Source organism: Myotis yumanensis, unplaced genomic scaffold (assembly GCF_028538775.1).
Source record: "Myotis yumanensis isolate MYYU_CA2020_CCGP unplaced genomic scaffold, mMyoYum1.0.hap1 SCAF_3, whole genome shotgun sequence".
Taxonomy (NCBI): domain Eukaryota; kingdom Metazoa; phylum Chordata; class Mammalia; order Chiroptera; family Vespertilionidae; genus Myotis; species Myotis yumanensis.
In genome coordinates, this window is record NW_027223754.1 from 39,087,943 (window position 1) to 39,111,022 (window position 23,080).

The 23,080-nt window shown below is 40.6% G+C and overlaps 1 protein-coding gene across 3 annotated transcripts in view; it reads left to right on the top strand.

Moving 5' to 3' along the window:
- The window catches only part of TMTC4 (transmembrane O-mannosyltransferase targeting cadherins 4), a 62,049-nt gene extending 39,259 nt beyond the window's left edge, over positions 1-22,790 (top strand). For 2 of the 3 annotated variants that reach the window (XM_070408644.1, XM_070408646.1), the window contains 7 exons: positions 4,009-4,088; positions 6,192-6,299; positions 6,406-6,547; positions 13,392-13,506; positions 14,756-14,868; positions 20,349-20,418; positions 21,567-22,790. In XM_070408644.1, the coding sequence (XP_070264745.1) occupies positions 4,009-4,088; positions 6,192-6,299; positions 6,406-6,547; positions 13,392-13,506; positions 14,756-14,868; positions 20,349-20,418; positions 21,567-21,715 (777 nt within the window). In that variant the 3' untranslated portion in view covers positions 21,716-22,790. The remainder of the gene's footprint in view (positions 1-4,008; positions 4,089-6,191; positions 6,300-6,405; positions 6,548-13,391; positions 13,507-14,755; positions 14,869-20,348; positions 20,419-21,566) is intronic. The other variant, XM_070408645.1, reaches the window with a different exon arrangement.
- The last annotated feature ends 290 nt before the right edge of the window (positions 22,791-23,080 follow it).

Here is a 23,080-nt window from a genome sequence, read left to right on the forward strand (position 1 = left end):
TTGTCCAAAAGGAGCTTTTGATAATCGTCCTCCTGACCCTGTGCACTTCTGCTGCCTTGGTCTGAGTTCGGGTTTCCACTCCTTTCTTTGTAATGTATTCTGAACCCGTGTGCTCTTAAGAAAGTGCCACAAGTCATCCACCCTGGTGCCCTCACATTGAGATGCCTGAGAATTTCTGGTAGGTTTGCAGCTGTGAGTCCTGTTTCTTCTAGTCCACTTTACAACCAAATGACCAAAAATTCTCTTTTATTAAAAAATTTGAGGTTAAATTCTTATAACATAAAATCAACCATTTTAGTTCTTCAGAAATTAAAAATAGAAATTACCATATGATCCAGCAAGTCCACTTCTGGGGAAATACGTAAAGATGGCTAGATAGATGTGCAGGGTTGGGCAAAAGTAGGTTTACAGTTGTTCGTATGGAAAATAATACAATAATAATACAAGAATAAACTGTGTTTCATGTACTCACAACTGTAAACCTACTTTTGCCTCATCATATATATATACTTACTATGTGTATATATACAGCATATACATATATTCATACACATATATGTATTATATACATACTAGAGGCCCGATGCATGAAATTCATGCAAGGAGCTAGGCGCTCTCAGCCCCGGCTGCCTCGCAACCCCGCCCACTGGTCGTTCCAGAAAGTCATTCCACTGTCCAATCTAATTAGCATATTAGCTCTTTATTATATAGGATAGCATATCCAAAAATATTGAGAGCAGGACCTCATCGCATTAGTTAACAATAGCTAAAAGATGAAAGCAACCTAAGTGTCCACCGACAGATGAATGTGGTGTATATATACAATGGAATGTTTATTCAGCCTTAAAAAGGAAGTGCATTCTGACAGATGCTACAACATAGGTGGACCTTGAGGACATTCTGCTCAGTGAAATAAGCCAGTCACAAGAAGACAAGTACTCTGTGATACCACTTATATGAGGTGCCGAGAGAAGTCAGATTCATAAAAACAGGAAGTAGAATGGTGGTTGTACTAATGGGGGATGGGTATGTGAGAGAGGAGTGGGAGTTGAGGGTTTGTTTAGCAGTAAAACCAGCCCAGCTCCCTAATTTTTCAGTGTTCTCCAGTGAGTTCTTTAGTTAACACTTGGATTGCGGGAAACGAGTTAAGTCGGCTCGCGTGAATTGCGCGTACTCCGCGGGAGCCGTCTTAACTCGGTTCATATAGATTTGCGGTGGAGTGCGGGAAACGTGTAAACTCGGGCCGATTGTAACTGCGTATTACCAAATATTTGTTTGTTTGCCGTTCACAAAGATACCTACCTGCGTATGCGAACCGTTTCATACCCATTGGGGTAATAGGTATCATAAAAATCCCTTGTAAGTAGAGAACACTTTATGGCGCTGGTCGAGTACAATACCGTTAGGGTACCAATGTATTGTTTTCTCATTTTATAACCGATATCCCTGGATATCTCACCATGCAAAGAGAATAGTTATTGAGAAATACTTCTTGTGTCCGGACGTCTTTAGTTTTGAGTTTTGTGAATATTATTACGTGTTTAAATATTTAAATATATTGTGATAAAGACATTCATATAGAATTTTTTAACCAAATAAAATAAAATCGTTCCGCAAAGTGTTCGCATAATAATTATTTTTTTATATCAGATATCTATCAGAGTACCGCTATTTTCAGTTAGTATTATTTTTATTTGCTTTAACCTAGAATGTCGCAGCATTCAGACTATAGTGATGATGAGTTTTGTGCAGACAAGTTGTCCAATTATTCTTGTGATAGCGATCTTGAAAATGCGAGTACAAGTGATGAAGATTCTAGTGATGATGAAGTAATGGTGCGTCCCAGGACATTGAGGCGACGAAGAATTTCGAGCTCCAGCTCTGACTCAGAGTCAGATATAGAAGGCGGGAGAGAAGAATGGTCGCATGTTGATAATCCACCGGTCTTAGAAGATTTTTTAGGGCATCAAGGATTAAACACAGATGCTGTTATAAATAATATAGAAGATGCCGTGAAATTATTTATCGGAGATGATTTTTTTGAATTTCTTGTAGAGGAGTCAAACAGGTATTATAATCAAAATAGGAATAATTTCAAACTTTCAAAAAAAAGCCTAAAGTGGAAAGATATAACCCCTCAAGAGATGAAGAAGTTTTTAGGGTTAATTGTTCTCATGGGACAGGTGCGCAAAGATAGAAGAGATGACTATTGGACCACGGAGCCATGGACGGAGACGCCATATTTTGGTAAAACGATGACGAGAGACAGGTTCCGACAGATATGGAAAGCTTGGCACTTCAATAATAATGCGGATATCGTAAATGAATCAGATAGACTTTGCAAAGTGAGACCAGTACTAGATTATTTTGTGCCTAAATTTATAAATATTTACAAACCTCATCAGCAATTATCACTAGATGAAGGGATCGTACCTTGGAGGGGAAGATTATTCTTTAGGGTATATAATGCTGGCAAGATCGTTAAATATGGAATATTGGTTCGTTTGTTGTGCGAAAGTGATACAGGATATATCTGTAACATGGAAATTTATTGCGGCGAAGGAAAGCGATTATTGGAAACGATACAAACAGTAGTGTCTCCATACACTGATTCGTGGTACCATATATATATGGACAATTATTATAATAGCGTCGCAAATTGTGAAGCACTTATGAAAAACAAATTCAGAATATGTGGAACAATCCGGAAAAATCGAGGTATACCTAAAGATTTTCAAACAATTTCTTTGAAAAAAGGTGAAACAAAATTTATAAGGAAAAATGATATATTGTTACAAGTGTGGCAATCAAAAAAGCCTGTATACCTGATTTCTTCGATTCATTCTGCGGAGATGGAAGAAAGTCAGAATATTGACAGAACATCAAAAAAGAAAATTGTCAAACCGAATGCACTCATTGACTACAATAAACATATGAAAGGTGTTGACCGGGCCGACCAATACCTTTCATATTATTCGATATTGCGGAGGACGGTCAAATGGACAAAAAGGTTGGCAATGTATATGATAAATTGCGCATTATTTAATTCTTATGCAGTTTACAAATCAGTGAGGCAAAGAAAAATGGGTTTTAAAATGTTTTTGAAACAAACAGCTATCCACTGGTTGACGGATGATATTCCAGAGGACATGGACATTGTTCCAGACCTTCAACCAGTACCGTCTACTTCTGGAATGCGGGCTAAACCACCTACATCTGATCCACCATGCAGGCTATCGATGGACATGAGAAAGCATACGTTACAGGCAATTGTCGGAAGTGGAAAAAAGAAAAACATTTTGAGAAGGTGTCGCGTATGTTCCGTTCATAAATTGCGCAGTGAGACACGCTACATGTGCAAATTTTGCAATATACCTCTACATAAAGGGGCGTGTTTTGAAAAATATCATACGCTAAAAAACTATTAATTTCTATTTGTTTTGATTTATTATGAAAATTTTATTTTAAACTTTAAAAATATGTGTATATTTTTAGGTAATAAGTATTTTTTGGGTTTTTCGTATTTAGTTTATATATATCGAATTATTTATGTACTGAATAGATAAAAAAAATGTCTGTGATTGAATAAATTTTCATTTTTTACACAAGAAACCGAAAATTTCATTTCTATCGAACCCATACTTCAAAAGATATAGGCATTTTAAACTAACTCTGATTTTGCGCGGGAAACCTAAATAATTGCCCGCGCCATCTTATATTTTGGCGGGAAATTCACCCGACACCGTAGTGTTAAATATCTTTATGTAGTCATATCATCTGCTTGTTATCTCCCTTTCTTCTACTCTTTTCTTACAAGGTGGGGCAAGCCCCTGGCCAAGTCTGTAGGGTTTTAACTAAAGTTCTGGTGTGGGGAGAGGTGGGGGGGGGGGGTTGTTTTAGTTTTAAATACCATTACCTTTTGTTTTCATTTAGAAGATATGATAGTTATCCCTATTCTGAAGAAAGAAGTCTATCAGCTAATGACCAAGTTTTTATCTCTATTTTCAGGTTCACTACAATGTTGGCAAAAACCTGGCTGATAATGGCAATCAAACAGCTGCCATCAGATATTATAGGGAAGCTGTGAGGTACTGCAGGCATCCTGTCTCATTTATAAATATGTACTAGAGTAGGGGCCCTCAAACTTTTTAAACAGGGGGCCAGTTCACTGTCCCTCAGACTGTTGGAGGGCCAGACTATAGTTTAAAAAAAAACTATGAACAAATTCGTATGCACACTGCACATATCTTATTTTGAAGTAAAACAAAACTGGAACAAATACAATATTTGTATTTGCATGTGGCCCACGGGCCGTAGTTTGAGGACCCCTGTACTAGAGGCACGGTGCACGAAATTCGTGCACGGGGGTGGGGGGCGGAAATCCCTCAGCCTGGTCTGTACCCTCTCACAATCTGGGACCCCTTGGGGGATGTCCGACTGCCGGTTTAGGCCCAATCCCTCAGGGGCAGTCAGACATCCCTCTTGCAATCTGGGACCACTGGCTCCTAATCGCTCGCCTGCCTGACTGCCTGATCGCCGCTAACCACTTGCCTGCCTGCCTGATCACCCCTAACCATTCTGCCTGCCTGCCTGATTGCCCCTAACTGCTTACCCGCCTGCCTCATTGCCCCTAACCGCCTCTGCCTGCCTGCCTAATTACCCCTAACCACCTCTGCCTGCCTACCTGATCACCCCTAACTGCCTCTGCCTCAGCCCCCACTGCGGCAGCTTCATATGTCTGGTCTAATTAGCATATTATGCTTTTATTATTATAGATTGTTTTAACTTTTTAGAGTTAACACTTGGATTGCGGGAAACGAGTTAAGTCGGCTCGCGTGAATTGCGTGTACTCCGCGGGAGCCGTCTTAACTCGGTTCATATAGATTTGCGGTGGAGTGCGGGAAACGTGTAAACTCGGGCCGATTGTAACTGCGTATTACCAAATATTTGTTTGTTTGCCGTTCACAAAGATACCTACCTGCGTATGCGAACCGTTTCATACCCATTGGGGTAATAGGTATCATAAAAATCCCTTGTAAGTAGAGAACACTTTATGGCGCTGGTCGAGTACAATACCGTTAGGGTACCAATGTATTGTTTTCTCATTTTATAACCGATATCCCTGGATATCTCACCATGCAAAAAGAATAGTTATTGAGAAATACTTCTTGTGTCCGGACGTCTTTAGTTTTGAGTTTTGTGAATATTATTACGTGTTTAAATATTTAAATATATTGTGATAAAGACATTCATATAGAATTTTTTAACCAAATAAAATAAAATCGTTCCGCAAAGTGTTCGCATAATAATTATTTTTTTATATCAGATATCTATCGGAGTACCGCTATTTTCAGTTAGTATTATTTTTATTTGCTTTAACCTAGAATGTCGCAGCATTCAGACTATAGTGATGATGAGTTTTGTGCAGACAAGTTGTCCAATTATTCTTGTGATAGCGATCTTGAAAATGCGAGTACAAGTGTTTTGAAAAATATCATACGCTAAAAAACTATTAATTTCTATTTGTTTTGATTTATTATGAAAATTTTATTTTAAACTTTAAAAATATGTGTATATTTTTAGGTAATAAGTATTTTTTGGGTTTTTCGTATTTAGTTTATATATATCGAATTATTTATGTACTGAATAGATAAAAAAATGTCTGTGATTGAATAAATTTTCATTTTTTACACAAGAAACCGAAAATTTCATTTCAATCGAACCCATACTTCAAAAGATATAGGCATTTTAAACTAACTCTGCTTTTGCGCGGGAAACCTAAATAATTGCCTGCGCCATCTTATATTTTGGCGGGAAATTCACCCGACACCGTAGTGTTAAAACTCTGTCCCCTTGCCCTAGCCAGTTTGGCTCAGTGGATAAAGTGTCAGCCTGTGGACTGATGGGTCCCAGGTTCGATTCCAGTCAAGGGCACATGCCCGGGTTACGGGCTCGATCCCCAGTGAGGGCCTTGCAGGAGGCAGCCAATCAATGATTCTCTCTCATCATTGATGTTTCTCTCTCTCTTCCTCTCCCTTTCTTTCTAAAATCCATACAAATATATTAAATTAAAAAAAAAAAAACCTGTCCCCTTAAAGACACCAACTTTAAGATACCCTTGCCAATTCCTGAGAGCTTAGTGAAGACAACGGAACATTAACAGATGGCTTGTTTTCTCTCTCCACTTTCAGATTAAATCCCAAGTATGTTCATGCCATGAATAATCTTGGAAATATTTTAAAGGAAAGGAATGAGCTACAGGAAGCGGAGGAGCTGCTGTCTTTGGCTGTACAAATACAGTAAGCATTGTCCTCAGAATTCTGCTGGTGGCAAAGAAATGAGCTCCTGCCTTTTGGGGCCTGAGCCTTTCTTTTCCTTGTTTCCCTTTTCAAACTGCTCTTCCAGGCCAGACTTTGCTGCGGCGTGGATGAACTTAGGCATCGTGCAGAACAGCCTGAAGCGGTTCGAAGCTGCCGAGCACAGCTACCGGACAGCCATCAGACACAGAAGAAAGTACCCCGACTGTTACTACAACCTCGGGCGTTTGGTAAGTGGCCTGTGACTGCAGGAGAAAAGTTTGTGGGTTTTTTTTATTTATAATAAAATGAGGATACTAATATCCCCTACTAGCATTCTCCATAAAGTTCTTTCACTTAGGTTTATCTCATTTGAAGGCAGCTATTTGATTTCCTTTTATTTAACTTCTAAAGCTCTAATTAGAGAGCAATCCAACTTGAATTAGCCAAGCTTAAGAGAGCACAGAGGCAATAGGTCAAACCAAAGAATAAATTAGAATTTTAAAGTCCCTTGTGCCTTGCACTCCTAGGGATAAGGTAACTTCCTGATAAACATTAGTTTCTCTGTTTTGAAATCACAAATAAATACTGAGATTTAAAAAAACATAAACCTATAATGTGATTTCTTTGATTTTTTATTTTTATTGAGTTTATTGGGGTGATATTGATTAGTAAAATTATTTAAGTTTCAGGTGTACAATTCTATGATACATCATCTATATATTATATTGTGTGTTCACCACCCCAAATCAAGTCTCCTTCCATCCCATTTATGCCCCCCTTACCCTCTTATACCTACTCCACAGCCCCCTCGCCCCCTCACCCTCTGGTAATCACCATATTGTTGTCTGTGTCTGTGGGATTTTTTTTTCTTTACTTAATCCCTTCACCTTTTTCACCAAGCCCCCTAACCCCCTTCCCCTCTGACAGCTATCAGTCTGTTCTCAGTATCTGTGAATCTGTTTCTATTTTGTTAGTTTATTTTGTTCATTGGATTCCACATATAAGTGAAATCATGATATTTATCTTTCTCGGACTGGCTTATTTCACTTAGCATAATGCTCTCCAAGTCCATCCATGCTGCCACAAAAGGTAAGAGTTCCTTCTTTTTTTTTTTTATGGCAGAGTAGTATACCATTGTGTACATGTGCCACAGCATTTTTATCCATTTATTTACAGGGACACTTAAACTGCTTCAAATCTTGGCTATTGTAAATAATGTTGCAATGAACCCTTATCTATATATATAAAAGCCTAAGCAACTGGCCGACTGGCTGATAACTATGACACACACTGACCACCAGGGGGCAGACACTCAACGCAGGAGCTGCTGAGCAACAGCAACTTTGCAGAGTACCCTCTCGCACTTTGGAAACCCTTGGGGGATGCCAGACTGCCGGTTTCGGCCTGATCCCCACAGGCCAGGCCAAGGGACCTCACCTGCTGAAGGGACCCTGCTCACTCCGCAGACACCCTTCAAGCCCCGGCGCCACCCCAGGCCAGCTGGGGAAGGACCGTGGGAGGTTGGCTCCAGGACATGTCCGGCCAGTCTCGCCCAGTCCCACCAGACACCTTCTAATTAATTTACTTTCAATGTGCACAAGTCCATGCACCAGCCCTCTAGTTTTCATATATTCTTTCTAATTAGTGTTCTGGTTTCTTTGGATATATTCCCAGAAGTGGAATTGCTGGGTCTTGAGGCAGTTTCGTTTTTAAATTTTTGAGGAAACTCCATACTGCTTTCCACAGGGGCTGCACCAACAGTACATGAGGGTCCTCTTTTCTCCACATCTTTGCCAATACTGGTTGTTTGTTGATTTATTGATGATAGCCATTCTTGATAGGTGTGAGGTGATATCTCACTGTGGTTTTAATTTGCATTTCTCTGATGAGTAATGATGTTGAGCATCTTTTCATGTGTCTGTTGTTCTCTCTGGGGAAAAGGGCTGAAAAACAGTAAAACTTCAGCATAATGATGTAAGTAGAGACCAAAAAAATCAATCACACACAAAGCAGGTAGACCCTTGCAAAGTTAATTAAGTGAGAATAAGGGCTAGCTGAGGGACTGGCACAAATCGGGTGTTATCTAAATCCTTGCCTTAGTGCTTACTGCAGGGGTTACTGTCTCTATTTACTGTGTCTTTTAAACTAGTACTTGCATGACATCATACTTGATTCCATATGAATACCTTTTTCATTTTTTTGGGGGGGGGGGGGTTCTTTTTTAATTTCATTTTATGCAAATGATCTAAACCTACAGCCTTCTAGGTTATGCTTTAAAGCCCTAATACTGAAATAGTCTTATTCCTTACCCCTAGTAGCTGCCTGTCACTGCAATTCCTTGGGGTTTGGAAAATACAAGATTTATGCTAAATGTGCCTTCTGTAAGAATTACATCCCAAGAAAGGAAGTTGGAATATAAAACATAGGTTTTTATCATGTGCTCCAGTGCTTGGAGTTCATTCCTACATTCGTGTAGAACCGTGGTCGGCAAACCGTGGCTCGAGAGCCACATGCGGCTCTTTGGCCCCTTGAGTGTGGCTCTTCCACAAAATACCATGTGCGGGCCCGCACGTACAGTGCGATTGAAACTTTGTGGCCCATGCGCAGAAGTCGGTATTTTGTGGAAGAGCCGGTATTTGGTGGAAAAGCCACACTCAAGGGGCCAAAGAGCCATATGTGGCTCGCGAGCCGCGGTTTGCCGACCACTGGTGTAGAAGATCATGTATACGATTAAATAGGCTGAGACCTTGTCCTGGCTGGTGTGGTTCAGTTGGTTGGAGCATCGTCCCATACACCAGGAGGTCGCAGGTTTGATTCCAGTTGAGGGCACATACCTAAGTTGTGGGTTAGATCCCCAGTCAGGGCATGTGCACAAGGCAACCAATCAATATATCTCTCTCACATTAATGTTTCCCTCTCGCTCTCTCTCCCTTCCTCCCTCTCTGAAAATCAGTGGTAATAAAATAATTTAAATAGACTGAGACCTTCATTGCTCTCTGAGTATATTGCTTACTAATTATGCTACATGAAGTGGTCTTCCTCTTCCTTCTGCCAGCTGTTCTTGCTTATTTAAAGGTTTTGCTCTCTATGTTGTTTAATTATCCAGCCTTTGCCTGCTTGACAGCTTAAGAGCATTAAGAGCTTAATCTTTAACAGCTCAACCAGCACATTTATATATTGGCAAATAAAATGAACAAAATAACTTAAAAGTTTCTTTTTAAAAAATCCTCCTTAAAGGCAAAAAAAAAAAAAATGGAATGGAGCTATATCAAACTAAAAAGCTTCTGCACAGCAAAAGAAACTGACAACAAAACAAAGAGACAGCCAACCAGATGGGAGATGATATTTGCAAGCAGTAGCTCCGACAAAGGTTTAATCTCCATAAAGAACTCATAAAACTCAACACCAAGTAACAAACAACCCAATCAAAAAGTGGGAAGAGGACCTGGAAATACACCTTTTCCAAGGAGACACACAAATAGCCAATAGATATATGAAAAGATGTTCAACCTCAATGGCAATTAGGGAAATGCAAATCAAAACTACAATGATATACCATCTCACACCTGTTAGAGCAGCCATTATCAACAAGACAAGCAATTACAAGTGTTGGAGAGGTTGTGGGAAAAAAGGAACCTTCATTCACTGCTGGTGGGAATGTAGATTGGTACAACCACTATGGAAAGCAGTCTGGCGATTCCTCAAAAAATTAAGAATAGAGCTACCATACAACCCAGTAATCCCTTTGCTGGGATTACTCAAAATCATGTACTCACAAAGCTATATATACCCCTGTGTTCATTGCAACATTATTCATGGTGGCCAAGACATGGAAACAACCAAAGTGTCCTGTAATAGAGGACTGGATAAAGAAGATATGGTAAATATATATACAATGGAATACTACTCAGCCATAAGAAAGGATGAAATAGCACCATTTGCAACAACATGGATGGACCTTGAGAGCATTATGCTAAGTGACATAAGTCAGTCAGAAAAAGCTAAGAACTGTATAATTTCACTCATATGTGGGATATAAAACTGAAACTTGTGAACACAAACAACAGTGTGGTGATTGCCAGAGGGACGGGGCCAGAGAGAGAAGGGAATCCTAATATATGGTGAGAGGAGAAGATTTGACTTTGGGTAGCGGGCACATGGTGCAACATACAGATCTTGTAACATAGAATCCCACACCTGAAACCTATATGATCATGTTGACCAATGTCACCCCAATAAATTTAAATAAATATTTTAAAAATCCTTTTCAGTCACTGTTTAGTAACAGGAGACAGAAATGTATTTTGATTCTGGATCCAGATAAGAAAAGAATTTGGCAAGAGCTGGATTATTTGGGACATATTACTGATAATAGAGAACTATAACAATAGTGACTGAAGATATTTACTAGAGACAAGTCATTATACAGGGACTAATTGTATCAGGCAGGATCCATTCAGGAAAACAGAAACCATTGCAAGTATTTAAATAGGGAAGATTTAATATAGGGAATCAGTTAGACCAGTGGTCAGCAAACTCATTAGTCAACAGAGCCAAATATCAACAGTACAACGATTGAAATTTCTTTTGACAGCCAAATTTTTCAAACTTAAACTATATAGGTAGGTACATTGTTATTAACTTAATTAGGGTACTCCTAAGCTGGCCTTTGCTAAAAACGTCCTCAATCTGATTGAGGTACGTTCGCTGAGGTCGACCCCTTCCAACTCTCCCATCCACACTCGTCTTGTATACTTGTTTCGTCTATCTCCTTTCCGAAAACTGACTTCTGCACATGGGTCACGAAGTTTCAATCACACTGTACGTGCGCGCCCACACGTGGTATTTTGTGGAAGAGCCACACTCAAGGGGCCAAAGAGCCACATGTGGCTTGCGAGCCACGATTTGCCAACCACTGAGTTAGACAATTGTTAAAAGGCCAGAAGAACAAAAATGGAAAGGTGATATTAATTCAGACAGTCAAGGGAAACAAACGGGAGGAAGTGGTGCCACCAGAACGTAAGAGCTCAGAGAAGGGGCCACCATCTCGGGAGCTACCACAGCCTCAACAGCTGAGGTCATTAAGGCAGAACCACTGCTTCCTGCCTTGGCACTATGGAGAAAGGGACATTAGCACTTCAGAGATGCTTCCAAGAAATAGAAAGGAGTGAGAGTAGAGGGAAAGGGCTACTCCCCTCTTCCAACCAGTTGATGGTCACCTGTGGCTCCTATTGACAGAATCTTTACAAGGAGCAAAGGACCCTGGGAAATGTAGTATGGAGAGTATAGAAGGACAGGCATAGATCTAATAGGTATATAACATGTGCATTACATATCCACTTTCTGGATGCATAGTTCTTGCTAAATTACCATTTGTCTCTGCTTTCCTTAAAGCGCTTGTAGAAGCTATACGAAGGATGAAGGTCAACATAAAATAAAAGTAAATTTCAGTCTGTTGTTATTCTTTAATAAATAGTAATAATTTACAGTAATAAAAGAGGAAGATGCAAATTGACCATACCTTCGCGACACCCGCTAGCCAATTAGGAGTGAGTATGCAAATTAACCCAACAAAGATGGGTTAATTTGCATACACAGGCATTGAGCGACCAGGGGCGGGGTGGGACGCAGGCGTTCTGCACCGCCCCTGGCCACTCCGGGCCTCTAGGCAGTGTGGGAAGGCGGAAAGGCAGCTCCAGGCCAGAACGAAGGCAGTGCTGGCAGCCAGGGGAAGGAAGGCCCATTCGTACACAAATCTTTGTGCATAAGGCCTCTAGTAATAGTAATAAATGGCAAAATATGTGAGGAATTGTATTGTTGCTTAAATGAAGTTATACTGGTTTTCCTGGGTTTGTTAGAATGTCACCACAGATTTTGTCTACTCAAATGCATGTCACTTGCTGGAGAGAATTGACCAAAAAATCAATGGGAACATCAAATATAGAGAAACAATTATACGTTGGTATAATTAGTAGTCTAAATTATTTTAAGGTTTTGAACTTTTCATATTTCCTTATTTAAGGGGTAAGATTCAGAAACTTGAGTTTCCAAGTCTCATGGGGAATTCTGACATCTTTAGCAAATGGGTATTTGTAAATGTTTTCATAATTTATTATATCTTTTTTGCATAATATGCCACCTGTTTGCAGTGTGGGTCACAGAGCAAGGCAAAACGTTTCTGTTTTCTAAGGAAAAGACAGACCTGACAGTCAGTAAGAAAATAGCCTTAAACCCTGATAAATTGTTATCATTCGTACTCTTTGCAGAGTTAAAGGAACCATGTTCATTCAGATGAGATGTGCATTTGAACTGACTTCAAGAGGGCAAGAGGGTCACCTGCTAAAAAAGCCATCACTTTCTCCCTTGGTGCCCTTTTGGTAACTATGCAAATGGAGAGCCAGCCATTTTGCCTTCTGTTACCAACGTTAGACAGCATTGCCTGTCAACAGAAAGCAATAGGTAATCCTCTCCTTTCCAAAGGAGGGCTGCAGGCTTCAGAGGCCCAGGGGTTCTACACCGCCGCTTACGGCTTTCCCAGGGAGTTTACAGCTCTGATGTACTCAGAGTTTCTGATGAAGCTTAGATGTAGGCAGGAAGAGGCACACAGTGAATGTGACACATTTAGCTTGTACTCACATTAAGTATTTGTTTACCCTTAACTAACAACTTACCAAAGATGGACTATGTGAAGTCTTCCTAGAAAAGGACTAAGGATTAGGTTTTTAACTTCTCTCTCATCCCTAGCCTGCAATATGATTTGACACCTGGAGTCACTAAGTTATGGGTTGCAGTTAAGATGTTGTAGGCTTGGGAGCTAGGCCACCTGGTTCTAACCCGGCCCTACTATTTCTAGATCTATAACTTTGGGTATGTTACTTACTCTGTGCCTCGGTTGCTTCTTATGTAAAATGGCAACAGATACCTACTTCATTGGGATTGTTTTGAGTGTTAAATAAATTGATATGGAAAATTAGGAACTCAATCAATCCAGGTTAGTTTTTATTTGATTTGGGGTTTGGTTTTAGTTATGTCTTCGAGAGACGAAGAAAAATATTGGAAAGTTTATTTTTCCGACTCATGCTTTATTTTCAGTATGCAGATCTGAATCGTCATGTGGATGCGTTGAACGCATGGAGAAATGCCACTGTGCTGAAGCCAGAGCACAGCCTGGCTTGGAACAACATGATCATACTCCTTGATAACACAGGTACAGAAAGGTGAATTACATAAGTCAGGGGAGTCGTTTCATGGGGCAGCACCACTGAGTAATTAGAAAATGTAGATTATTGGGGAGGGTTTTGCTAGAGTTGTTATATTTAAAAATTATGATGGGATTTAATATTTTGCATTACACAATGTCTATTCTTCTAGAAAATGGAGCTTCCTTTGATATATTAGAATATAAATGTCTGGGGAAATGATACTTCGCTTAAAATTGGTGTTGAGTCATGAAGGAAAATGTGTGCTAACCTCTCATTTCTCTGAAGCCTGTTCTCTAGCAGCGCCCAGCAGCTAGGACGCTGGAGGTAACCAGAGTGAGCAGGAATGCTCTGGGCCTGTGCAATGGGCGGTGCTGGTCCATGCTCTACAGCTCATGGGCTCTTCTCAAAGCAGATGCCCTCAAACCTACACTCAGAGATTCTTATTTTAGATATAATGCTAATAACAGCCTTGGTGATCTAGTTCCTTAGCCCTTGGCAGACTTGATCCACTAGGAGACACTCTGCTCCTCTAGTTTTAAAAATTCAAGCATCTCGTAAGAAATGGTAGTTTTCATTTGGCAGAAACTAAAGCCAGTGAGTAGGCCATCTAATCAGTGTGGATAAGAGATACTCACTTGTTTCTAATGAAGGCATAGAACATGTCCTTCAGTATGATAGCTATTCCGTTATTAAAGTGTTCCTGTGATGTTCTTATTCACAGACTTATTTTCTCTGATTTGGGTATAATTGGTACCTGGGAGAAAATTAAAATTAGGTTTCATACAAAATTTAATCAAAAGCTGTTTCTGGCCCTAACCGGTTTGGCTCAGTGGATAGAGCGTCGGCCTGCGGACTGAAGGGTCCCAGGTTCGATTCCAGTCAAAGGCATGTACCTTGGTTGTGGGCACATCCCCAGTAGAGGGTGTGCAGGAGGCAGCTGATGGATGTTTCTCTCTCATCGATGTTTCTAACTCTCTATCCCTCTCCCTTCCTCTCTATAAAAAAATCAATTAAATATATATATTTTTTAAAAAAGCTGTTTCTGTATTATGTCAGAATGGCACTGAGCTGCATTGGCTTTGCAACTGATAAGATCATTTGTGTGTGTGTGTGTGTGTGTGTGTGTGTGTGTGTGTTACACATTTACATTGATTTTTCTTAAGTAGTTTATTCATAATCATTGTGTCTAATGTACATAAACCTCTTAGAGAGAGACCAACATACTAGTACGTGTTTTTCCTTTTTCACTCACAGGTAATTTAGCCCAAGCTGAAGCAGTTGGAAGAGAGGCGCTGGAATTAATACCTAACGATCACTCTCTGATGTTCTCGTTGGCAAATGTGCTGGGAAAGTCCCAGAAATACAAGGTGTGTAAACTGCAGGCTGTGATTTCTTGCAATTAATGCCAGCATCTGACAGAAACCATAAATGTTACTTCTGCCCAGTTAAATTCGGAATTAGACCAAAACAGGGGTAGCAGTACACCAGTGTGGCTTGGTCAATTTGCTTCCTGGAGAAGTTGCCCAAAAAAAGGATTTGCAGGGTCAAACTCTGTGTTCTTTGTCATCAAAATTCACTACCATTGCTCAAATGTGGCAGGGAGGAGAAGCCCCCAAGAAGAGTTGAATCCTAGCAGATGCCCCAGCCCCGCCCTGGCGAGAAGCTGTGAGTCAGCCCATTGCAGTGGGGCTGGAGCTCTGGGTTTAGATGTGGGTGACGTCTTCCACACTAAAGGAATAACGGCCCATGGAGCATGCAGGACTAGTTCTTGCTGCTTCCAACTGTTTCCTCATCGAGAGTTAAGTTATAGGTAATCTGCAAGGCCCTAGAAATTCCTGACCAATGGAAAAACCCAAGATATTTTATCCGGGCTCTATCTAACTGGGTTGGCCAGGAATAGACTGTGAATCCGAAAAGGTGTGTTGAAGAGGACTCAGTGTTGCTAATACTGGTGATCTCAAGCTTTAATTCTACCAGAATCACCAAGGGAGAGTGTTACAATGCAGATGTCCACCGTCCTCCCCACGAGAAAGACTTTGTCGGTTGCGTAAGGTCGGGGGATATGCATTGTTAACTGGCATCCTCAGTATCTAACACAGATGTTACAGAACACACTTTTAGAAGCATTACTTTAGTCCATTCTTGAGGGAAAATTTTTCTTTTAAAATTGTGGGCCACATCTGATTTTAATTGCACTAGGCATAAAGGTAGTGATTAATTCATACTTGTCCTGTTATTTACTTCTCCTGTTCTGCTCATTAGGTATCATTGCCAGTATAATTTCCTATAACAATAGTAACGCATTTCTTGCATTTCTCTCATTTTTGAATGTCAGGTGGTTTAATAGCTTCAGTATACATTTTAGCACTTCTAGATTTTACTCCAGAGATGACTTTTTGAAGGGTTAAGTTTTATTTTTTACGGATCTACTTGTGTAGGGGTGGGGGTGCTGAAAGGAAATGAGGTGTGTGGGTTTCCCTTCTAATGACCTTTCCAGCCATCCGGTTAGCCTGGGGCATGTTGGGGGTGTCCAGGGACCACCTGCAGCGAGTCTTCATGATTCAGCTTATGTAATCATTGTATTGATTTTTCTATCATCCCATAGCCTATGAACTAGAATTTATATTCAGGTGACAGAACCCGGGGTTCATTTCGCTTCCAGTTCACATTGTTCTTTTTTCCTAGATAAAGTAGAAAATACTCCGTATAAAGCGGAATAGACATGCGTTTCTCATTCTCTACACATTTTGCACCCTAATTGGCTAGGCCAGGGCACTGAACCTAAGGTGAGGAAACAGAAGATGAAATCTGAACTGAGGGGCTTCCTACAAACTCTTCAGGAGCTGCCCAGAGGAGGGATGCGGTGGCACACTCTGAGCCGTGTGTCAGCCACCACGCCCTGGCTTCATACATTTTTTAAATTCAAGATTTGGAATTTTAAACCACTGTGCAGGGTTTTCTCCCATAGCAATGACACCTGTTGCTATTGGTCAGCCATTGCGGCCTGTTCCTGCAGAGCCCCGGGCGGGCAGCTCTGAAGAGGAGGCCGAGAGGGGGCTCACGGGGTACACTGAGCCTGGCCTCCAGCTCGGCATGGTCCCCACCAGGACAGATGTCTGCTGCTCATGCAACTCCCTTTCCACTGAGCATTTGCTGTTTTAGACTCTCATGAACTTTTGATGACTCTTTAGTGAGCCTGGAGCCTTTTTGAGGTCAGAGTCTTCAGTCCTATTTTTCCATCTCCATTGCTGTCCAGTGTGCTATTGGGCATTTATTAAGTGCCCCAGTAGTAATTGTGAAATGGCTGAATGCATCTCACATTTGGCTCTGAAACATTTACGCTTCCAGAATCTCTTTTGAGACTTTGATGTGCAGAGTGAGTGTTCTCATTATTATACCCCTGTGATTACGGGACATCTGTTTATGCGAGCAGCCCTTTTTACCTAACAGCAGTCACTTAACCAATCCTTAGTTTACTCATCTGTGATAGGAAAAATGGTGATAGGAAAAAATGCACAAGAAGGTAATTTATAACTATTGAATGGTGTGTGTGTGTGTATATATACACACACACACACACACACACACACACATATATATAATTTGTATATTGTATATATATACAATAATTTTAGTTCAATGATTATTAAATGAAATTCTAAGGATCATTAAAGCCAATTAGAATTGATATTACTTATTGCCATTTAATTTCCAATTTATGGCTAATGTGGTACAGCAAAAATATAAGAATAATGTTTTAGTGCTTAAAATATGGTCTCTCGATCTAATTCCTCTTTCTATATTGCCTGTTCCACTGACGTTGGAGTTTAAAAGCAGATTATGTTTATAGAGCAGTTTCCCCAATTACACACGTTTATGCCGCATCTTCATGAATTTCTTTGGCCACATCTACATATTCCTTGTTTCATTATTTACTTAATTATCTTTATTTACATTTTTAACACAGATATGTATTAAAGTGGAAACATAGTATTGCTATAAATATAAGGTGACTGAAAATAAAATAATTTTTCTAAATCTCGGGTAGCTACTATTGCTGGCCAAAGCTCTGATCCTGAGGTTTGCCTTCTTTTAGCTTCAAAGGGAAAATAGCAGATGTTGAGGCTGTGGCCCCCAAATCACCACCAAACAGAGACTTTTGTGTGGGATGAACGGGAAGAGAGGAAGGCAAATTTAGAGGGAACTGCTCACTTCCTATGTGACTTGGGGTTTCAACTTACCTCTGGACTGCCTACATTACAGCCCTGGTTGGAGCAGGCTCCAGGATGTCCCTTGTGAAACTCTGTCCGTGGTTTAAGGATGCTGCCCTGCCAGCTAGTGTGGCTGAACTGACCTCTGACTGCCCCCTCCTCTCCATCTAGACCAGTGGTTCTCAACCTTCTGGCCCTTTAAATACAGTTCCTCATGTTGTGACCCAACCATAAAATTATTTTCGTTGCTACTTCATTACTGTAATGTTGCTACTGTTATGAATCGTAATGTAAAGATCTGATATGCAGGATGGTCTTAGGCGACCCCTGTGAAAGGGTCGTTCGACCACCAAAGGGGTCACCACCCACAGGTTGAGAACCGCTGACCTAGACATAAAGACCCTCACTTGTTCCTTCGTAAGGCCTTTCTCTGTCTCACATGTTGCCCTGAACCTTTGTTAAGTACATTTTGTCTAATGCACTTCAGAAAATAATATTCTTTTCCCTTTCTGTGGATGAAAAAATATCCCTGATTTAAAATGTGAGTTTATTTATTTATTCCTTGGCATAAATCAGCGTGTTACCTGGGTCTCTAAGCATCCACACACTTCCACAGAAGATCAGTTTATAAACAGTTCCTTGCTCTCCGAAACAGGGCATTAAAAGGCCTGATCTAAAAGATGAGCATCTCATGGGCTTTGAATGCCCATAGACATTTGTAATCTAAAGAGGCCTCCGGCCCAACCCTGCCTCTCAGGGCGCACACAAAGTCCCAGGGGCCACTGAAGCCTCCTTTTAAGGTTGCCGCAGTGATCTCTGAGAGGGAGGGTGCCTAGCCCACACTCACCGTGCCCCCCAAACCTGCTCTTCCTCCCGACACCTCCCTCATTTTCCTATTTTCCCATTCCTTCCCACCTAGCCTCCTCATCACCCCCCAGGGTTCAGGCCCTGCCTAGCCAAGAGCAGCAGCCCCTAATGGGGCATAAGCCCTGAGACCCTCCCTGTGCACAGCACCCTGAACATCCCCAGACCTGACTTCGCTCCATGCCACCTTAAATGATGTCCACACTGATGGGCATTTGAGAAATTAGTTAATCAAGCAATGGATCCGGCATCCTCTGAGAACTCCTGACGACTTTTATCTCTGTCAGCTTTCTCTAGTTAGCACATTGGGCATGTCGAGGAGCATTTTAAAGTAGATTTAGATTCCCTGACTTTCTTATTCCTCAAATCTTAGGTTTTTAATGGAAATATTTGAAAATCAACAGAAACAGCACTGCTACTTAGAAACTACTACAAATCTGTACAATTCACTTGATTTTTTTTGCCGGTGTTCCTAAAGAGCAGGAAAATCTTAGGCTTCCTTGAAGGAGTTTCAGCTTCTGAACCTTGGAATGTGAGCGCTGTGTCTGAGTTGAGCTCTGAGAGTGATGTTTGCTGGCATCCCATGTGCATCCCATGTTGAGTCTTTATTTGTCCCCCTTGGACATTTCTAAAATACACACGTTCTTCTGCCACTTCTGTCGAAAAGGTGGTGGTTTCAGAGATGTTTGCCCAGCTTCCCAGCCTGTTCCTCAGGAGTGCCACAGGCCATCATGGAGCAAGGACACTAGGCTTCTTACACTTTATGAAGTGCTAGGACCTGCAGTGGGAAGCCCACCTGGGAAAACCCGCCCAGGGCACAGATAGAAGGAGCGGACCTGTCCCCCAAACCACAACTTTGTTGAAGCCCAGTGTTTGGCACTGACGAGAGCGCTGGGCCCTGTGGCAACAGGAGGTAGGTGGCGGGAATAAGCTGTCCCCAGCAGATGTCAGTGGGAACCATCAGGCATCTTTATTTCTTCACATTTGGGTAGAAAGGGACCAGCCAGCCATGGCCAGGAATGAACAGGGAGGCAAACACGCGGCCGTGCTGCTTATGACCCCTTTGGAAGTGAGTTCTACATGAGGGAAATGCAAATCAATAGAAAAATCAGTTCACGCACATCAGGGGCATTTGGTCATGGTCATGTTCAATACGGCGATGGCTTAGGTGACGGGCGGCTGCCTCGCCCTCATTCTCTCTGCTCATTTTTTCCAGCTGAAGGGGCTGCTTCTGGGTTGTGAGCTGTTGGGGGAGATAAAAGAGCCCCAACTCCTACCTTGAGTACCCTGGAAATGAGTTCCTTGATGCTGACTGGAAATGACACTTTAAAAAAAGGAAAGAAAAGAAAAGAAAATGACACTTTCATAGGTGTCTTCAACAGTCCAGCCCTTTTCAGTCTTTGACCTTCCCTCGCCCTCCACTGCACCCTGAGCCGCTACCTGCCTGCAGTCACAGAATTCCAGCCACTTCATTAAGGCAGGTGGCAGAGCTCATTAGCATATTCACTTTCTCTCTTCAGCCACCATCTCTTTCCATTGCTCCCACTCCACCAACTATGGCCCTGTCACCTCTGCCCTGTCACACGCTTCCCCGATTGCTCTTCCAAGCCTCTTCTCAACAGGGTGTGGCTGTGCTGGGCTTCCCTGTGTCTCTGGAAGAAGGATGAAGTGGTACCAAAACAGCACACTAAGGGTTCGAAAACCACAGGCAATAAAACTATGCATTGGTTTTGTATTGTGTGCATTACCTTTTTATGTATTTCATTTTTTAGGAATCTGAAGCATTATTCCTCAAGGCAATTAAAGCTCATCCAAATACCGCAAGTTACCATGGCAATTTGGGTAAGGAAATTTTTCTATTTGAATCATATTGAAAGTCTGTGTAATTTTGATGAAATGGGTGTATTTCTGTAAAACTGATATTGGGAGAGTATTTTTTTTCAAACATAGCCTGTATCATCCTTTCAAAATGTGTGTGGGTTTTTTTGTGTGTGTTTTTTTTTAAAGAAATTATACTAACATGGGAGGTAAATAACAGTCATATTTACAGATCTTAATTATGTGACTAGAACAGCCTCCAAAATCATCCACTCTGATGATAAAACTCGGATTTTCTTTCTTTTTGCGAAGGATTTGAGGAATGTTAAACAGGTGTACTGTGGAAATTTGCTGTCTGACTTACAGCCTTTTCCTGTCTTCCCTAGTGGACCTTCCATTCTAGCCTGTCCTTCTCCACTTTCTTATGTACTCCTATGCCTTAGCTAGAAATGCATTTGCAAAGATTTGTTCCCTAGAATTTCTTTCTTCCATTGTACATCTCAATAACTAAGATTTTTAGAGCACAGTGGGTTGATGTTTAGAATGTTCAATCATGTGACTGTTTTTTCACCAAATCTGTTCCCTACAGACTCTATAGTCATGACCCATGCATAGTTGCTCTTCTGCCCATTTAGCAAGTTGGTTTTACCTACAAAATCATTATAATCTTCAGAAGCTTGCCATTCTAATAATTAGATTTACTTTAACTATCACTCTAGGGCCAGACCTTGATGTGAGCGCCCTTATTTTCAGCTGGCGACAAACAAGCTCTTATTTTGGGGGGATCTTTATGTAAAGTAAATAGTCAGGGCTCTGAGCAATGAGGGAGCCCCGCCCTCGCTATTCAGCCTGGCTTCCTGGAAATTTCATGACAAGACTGAGAAACTTAATGTACTCTTCCTTTTACTCTTTATGTAATAATGTTGCTGTAGGGAGATAGCTCATGCCTAGTGATATGAAGACCCCCCCAGGACTAACTGGGGGTGTTTCAACAGACAATCACGGGGAGAGTGATTACAATAAATAAAGTTTGTGGTACAAGCAATATTATTTTACACAATGATTTTTGAAAACAGTTTCAGAGGCTCTTCAATGTTTCTTTGTAGAAGTGGTTGGGAACACTGCGAGTTACTCAGAGCATTCCCAATGAAACGCATCTCTTGCTATTTCAGCTGTGCTCTATCATCGTTGGGGGCATCTGGACTTGGCCAAAAAACACTATGAAATCTCTCTGCAGCTTGACCCCACGGCACCAGGAACTAAAGAGAATTACGGTCTCCTACGACGAAAGCTGGAACAAATGCAAAAGAAAGATGTCTGATCCTTTTTCTTCCATTTGGTGTGTGTTTGAATGCATGAAGCATATCACTAATATTATGTAGTTACATTTAAACATTTAAAAATCTTATGTATTCTTTTTATTCTTTTTTTTTCCTATGAAAACAAAGACATGCAAAAAGATGACAGCACCAGCAGTATACTCTTGAATACGTGATGTGGTTTTTGCATTGAAGTTGTATTTTTTCAGACCATTCAAATATAAGTCCCAAAATTTCCAGAATGAAGTCTTTCTTAATTAAAAAGAAAAAGAAAAATATTATCTTGAGCAACTTACATTAGAATTAACCCTGCCTTTGGGATGTGAACGGTGTTGTGTAGACTAGCACTTATTAAACATCGGCTGTGAACAGGAAATGACAAGCTGATTCCTACAATTTATATAAATATCAAATGTGTCTGTATATTAGGCATTTTATTTAATGACAACAAAGGGTAAATTAAGATTTTGGGGTTTTTAAATCTTTTTTTAAAATAATATAGTATGAACTTCATGTGTAAGGAAATATATTTATGTGTATTTTTATGTTTTGAACAGGGCAAATAATTGAGTGAAGAATGGAAATGTTAACATCTAGTACATTTATATACTTTTTCCTTCATAGGAGGAAGTTCACTCCTGCAGTATTTTTTGGATTCTCCAACCTCTATAGTTTTATAACACAAAAAATTGTGTAGCATTCTACATGAATTGTTACTATTAATAGAAAATCCAAGCTATGCTGTAGGCAAAAGCAGGCAGCCTGGTGTCTTTATTTGTTATATCCAATATTAAGAGGGCTACACATCTATGTAAGTTGTTTTTTTACTGTTTTTAGCTGTAAAGCAGTTTACCATCTGGCTTAAGGGAATCCCAGTCATCACTATATTCAGAAAACACAAGATGTGTATTTTCTCTCAAAAGAAGCCACATTTGGGGAGTTTGTGGTATTTTTAAGAATTGGATTATTTTTCTATTTTATTTGCTCAGAATAATCATGTTTGTCTTGTTTCATTCTTCTATATATACTGTTGACCTAATGATTTATGCAATCTCTGTGATTTCTTACACAGTAAAATTATTGCACAAATCCTGTGTAGTATGTGGCTTCTATTTGGTGTTAGGGACCATTTAACAATCGCTTTTTCTTTTTTTTTTTTTTTTTTTTTTTACCCAGGTTCAGAGGACTGGGTGAATAGATCCCACATTGAGATGAATTTGATTCTCTACACTCTTTGTGGGTGCAGATCCATGTAGTTTGTATATCAGTAATTGTAACTTACTGGTAAGATGGTTCAGTTACATCAGAAAACAAAGTGCTGGTGATTGACATACATCAGAAAAGAAAGTGCTGTGTTTCAAACAGTT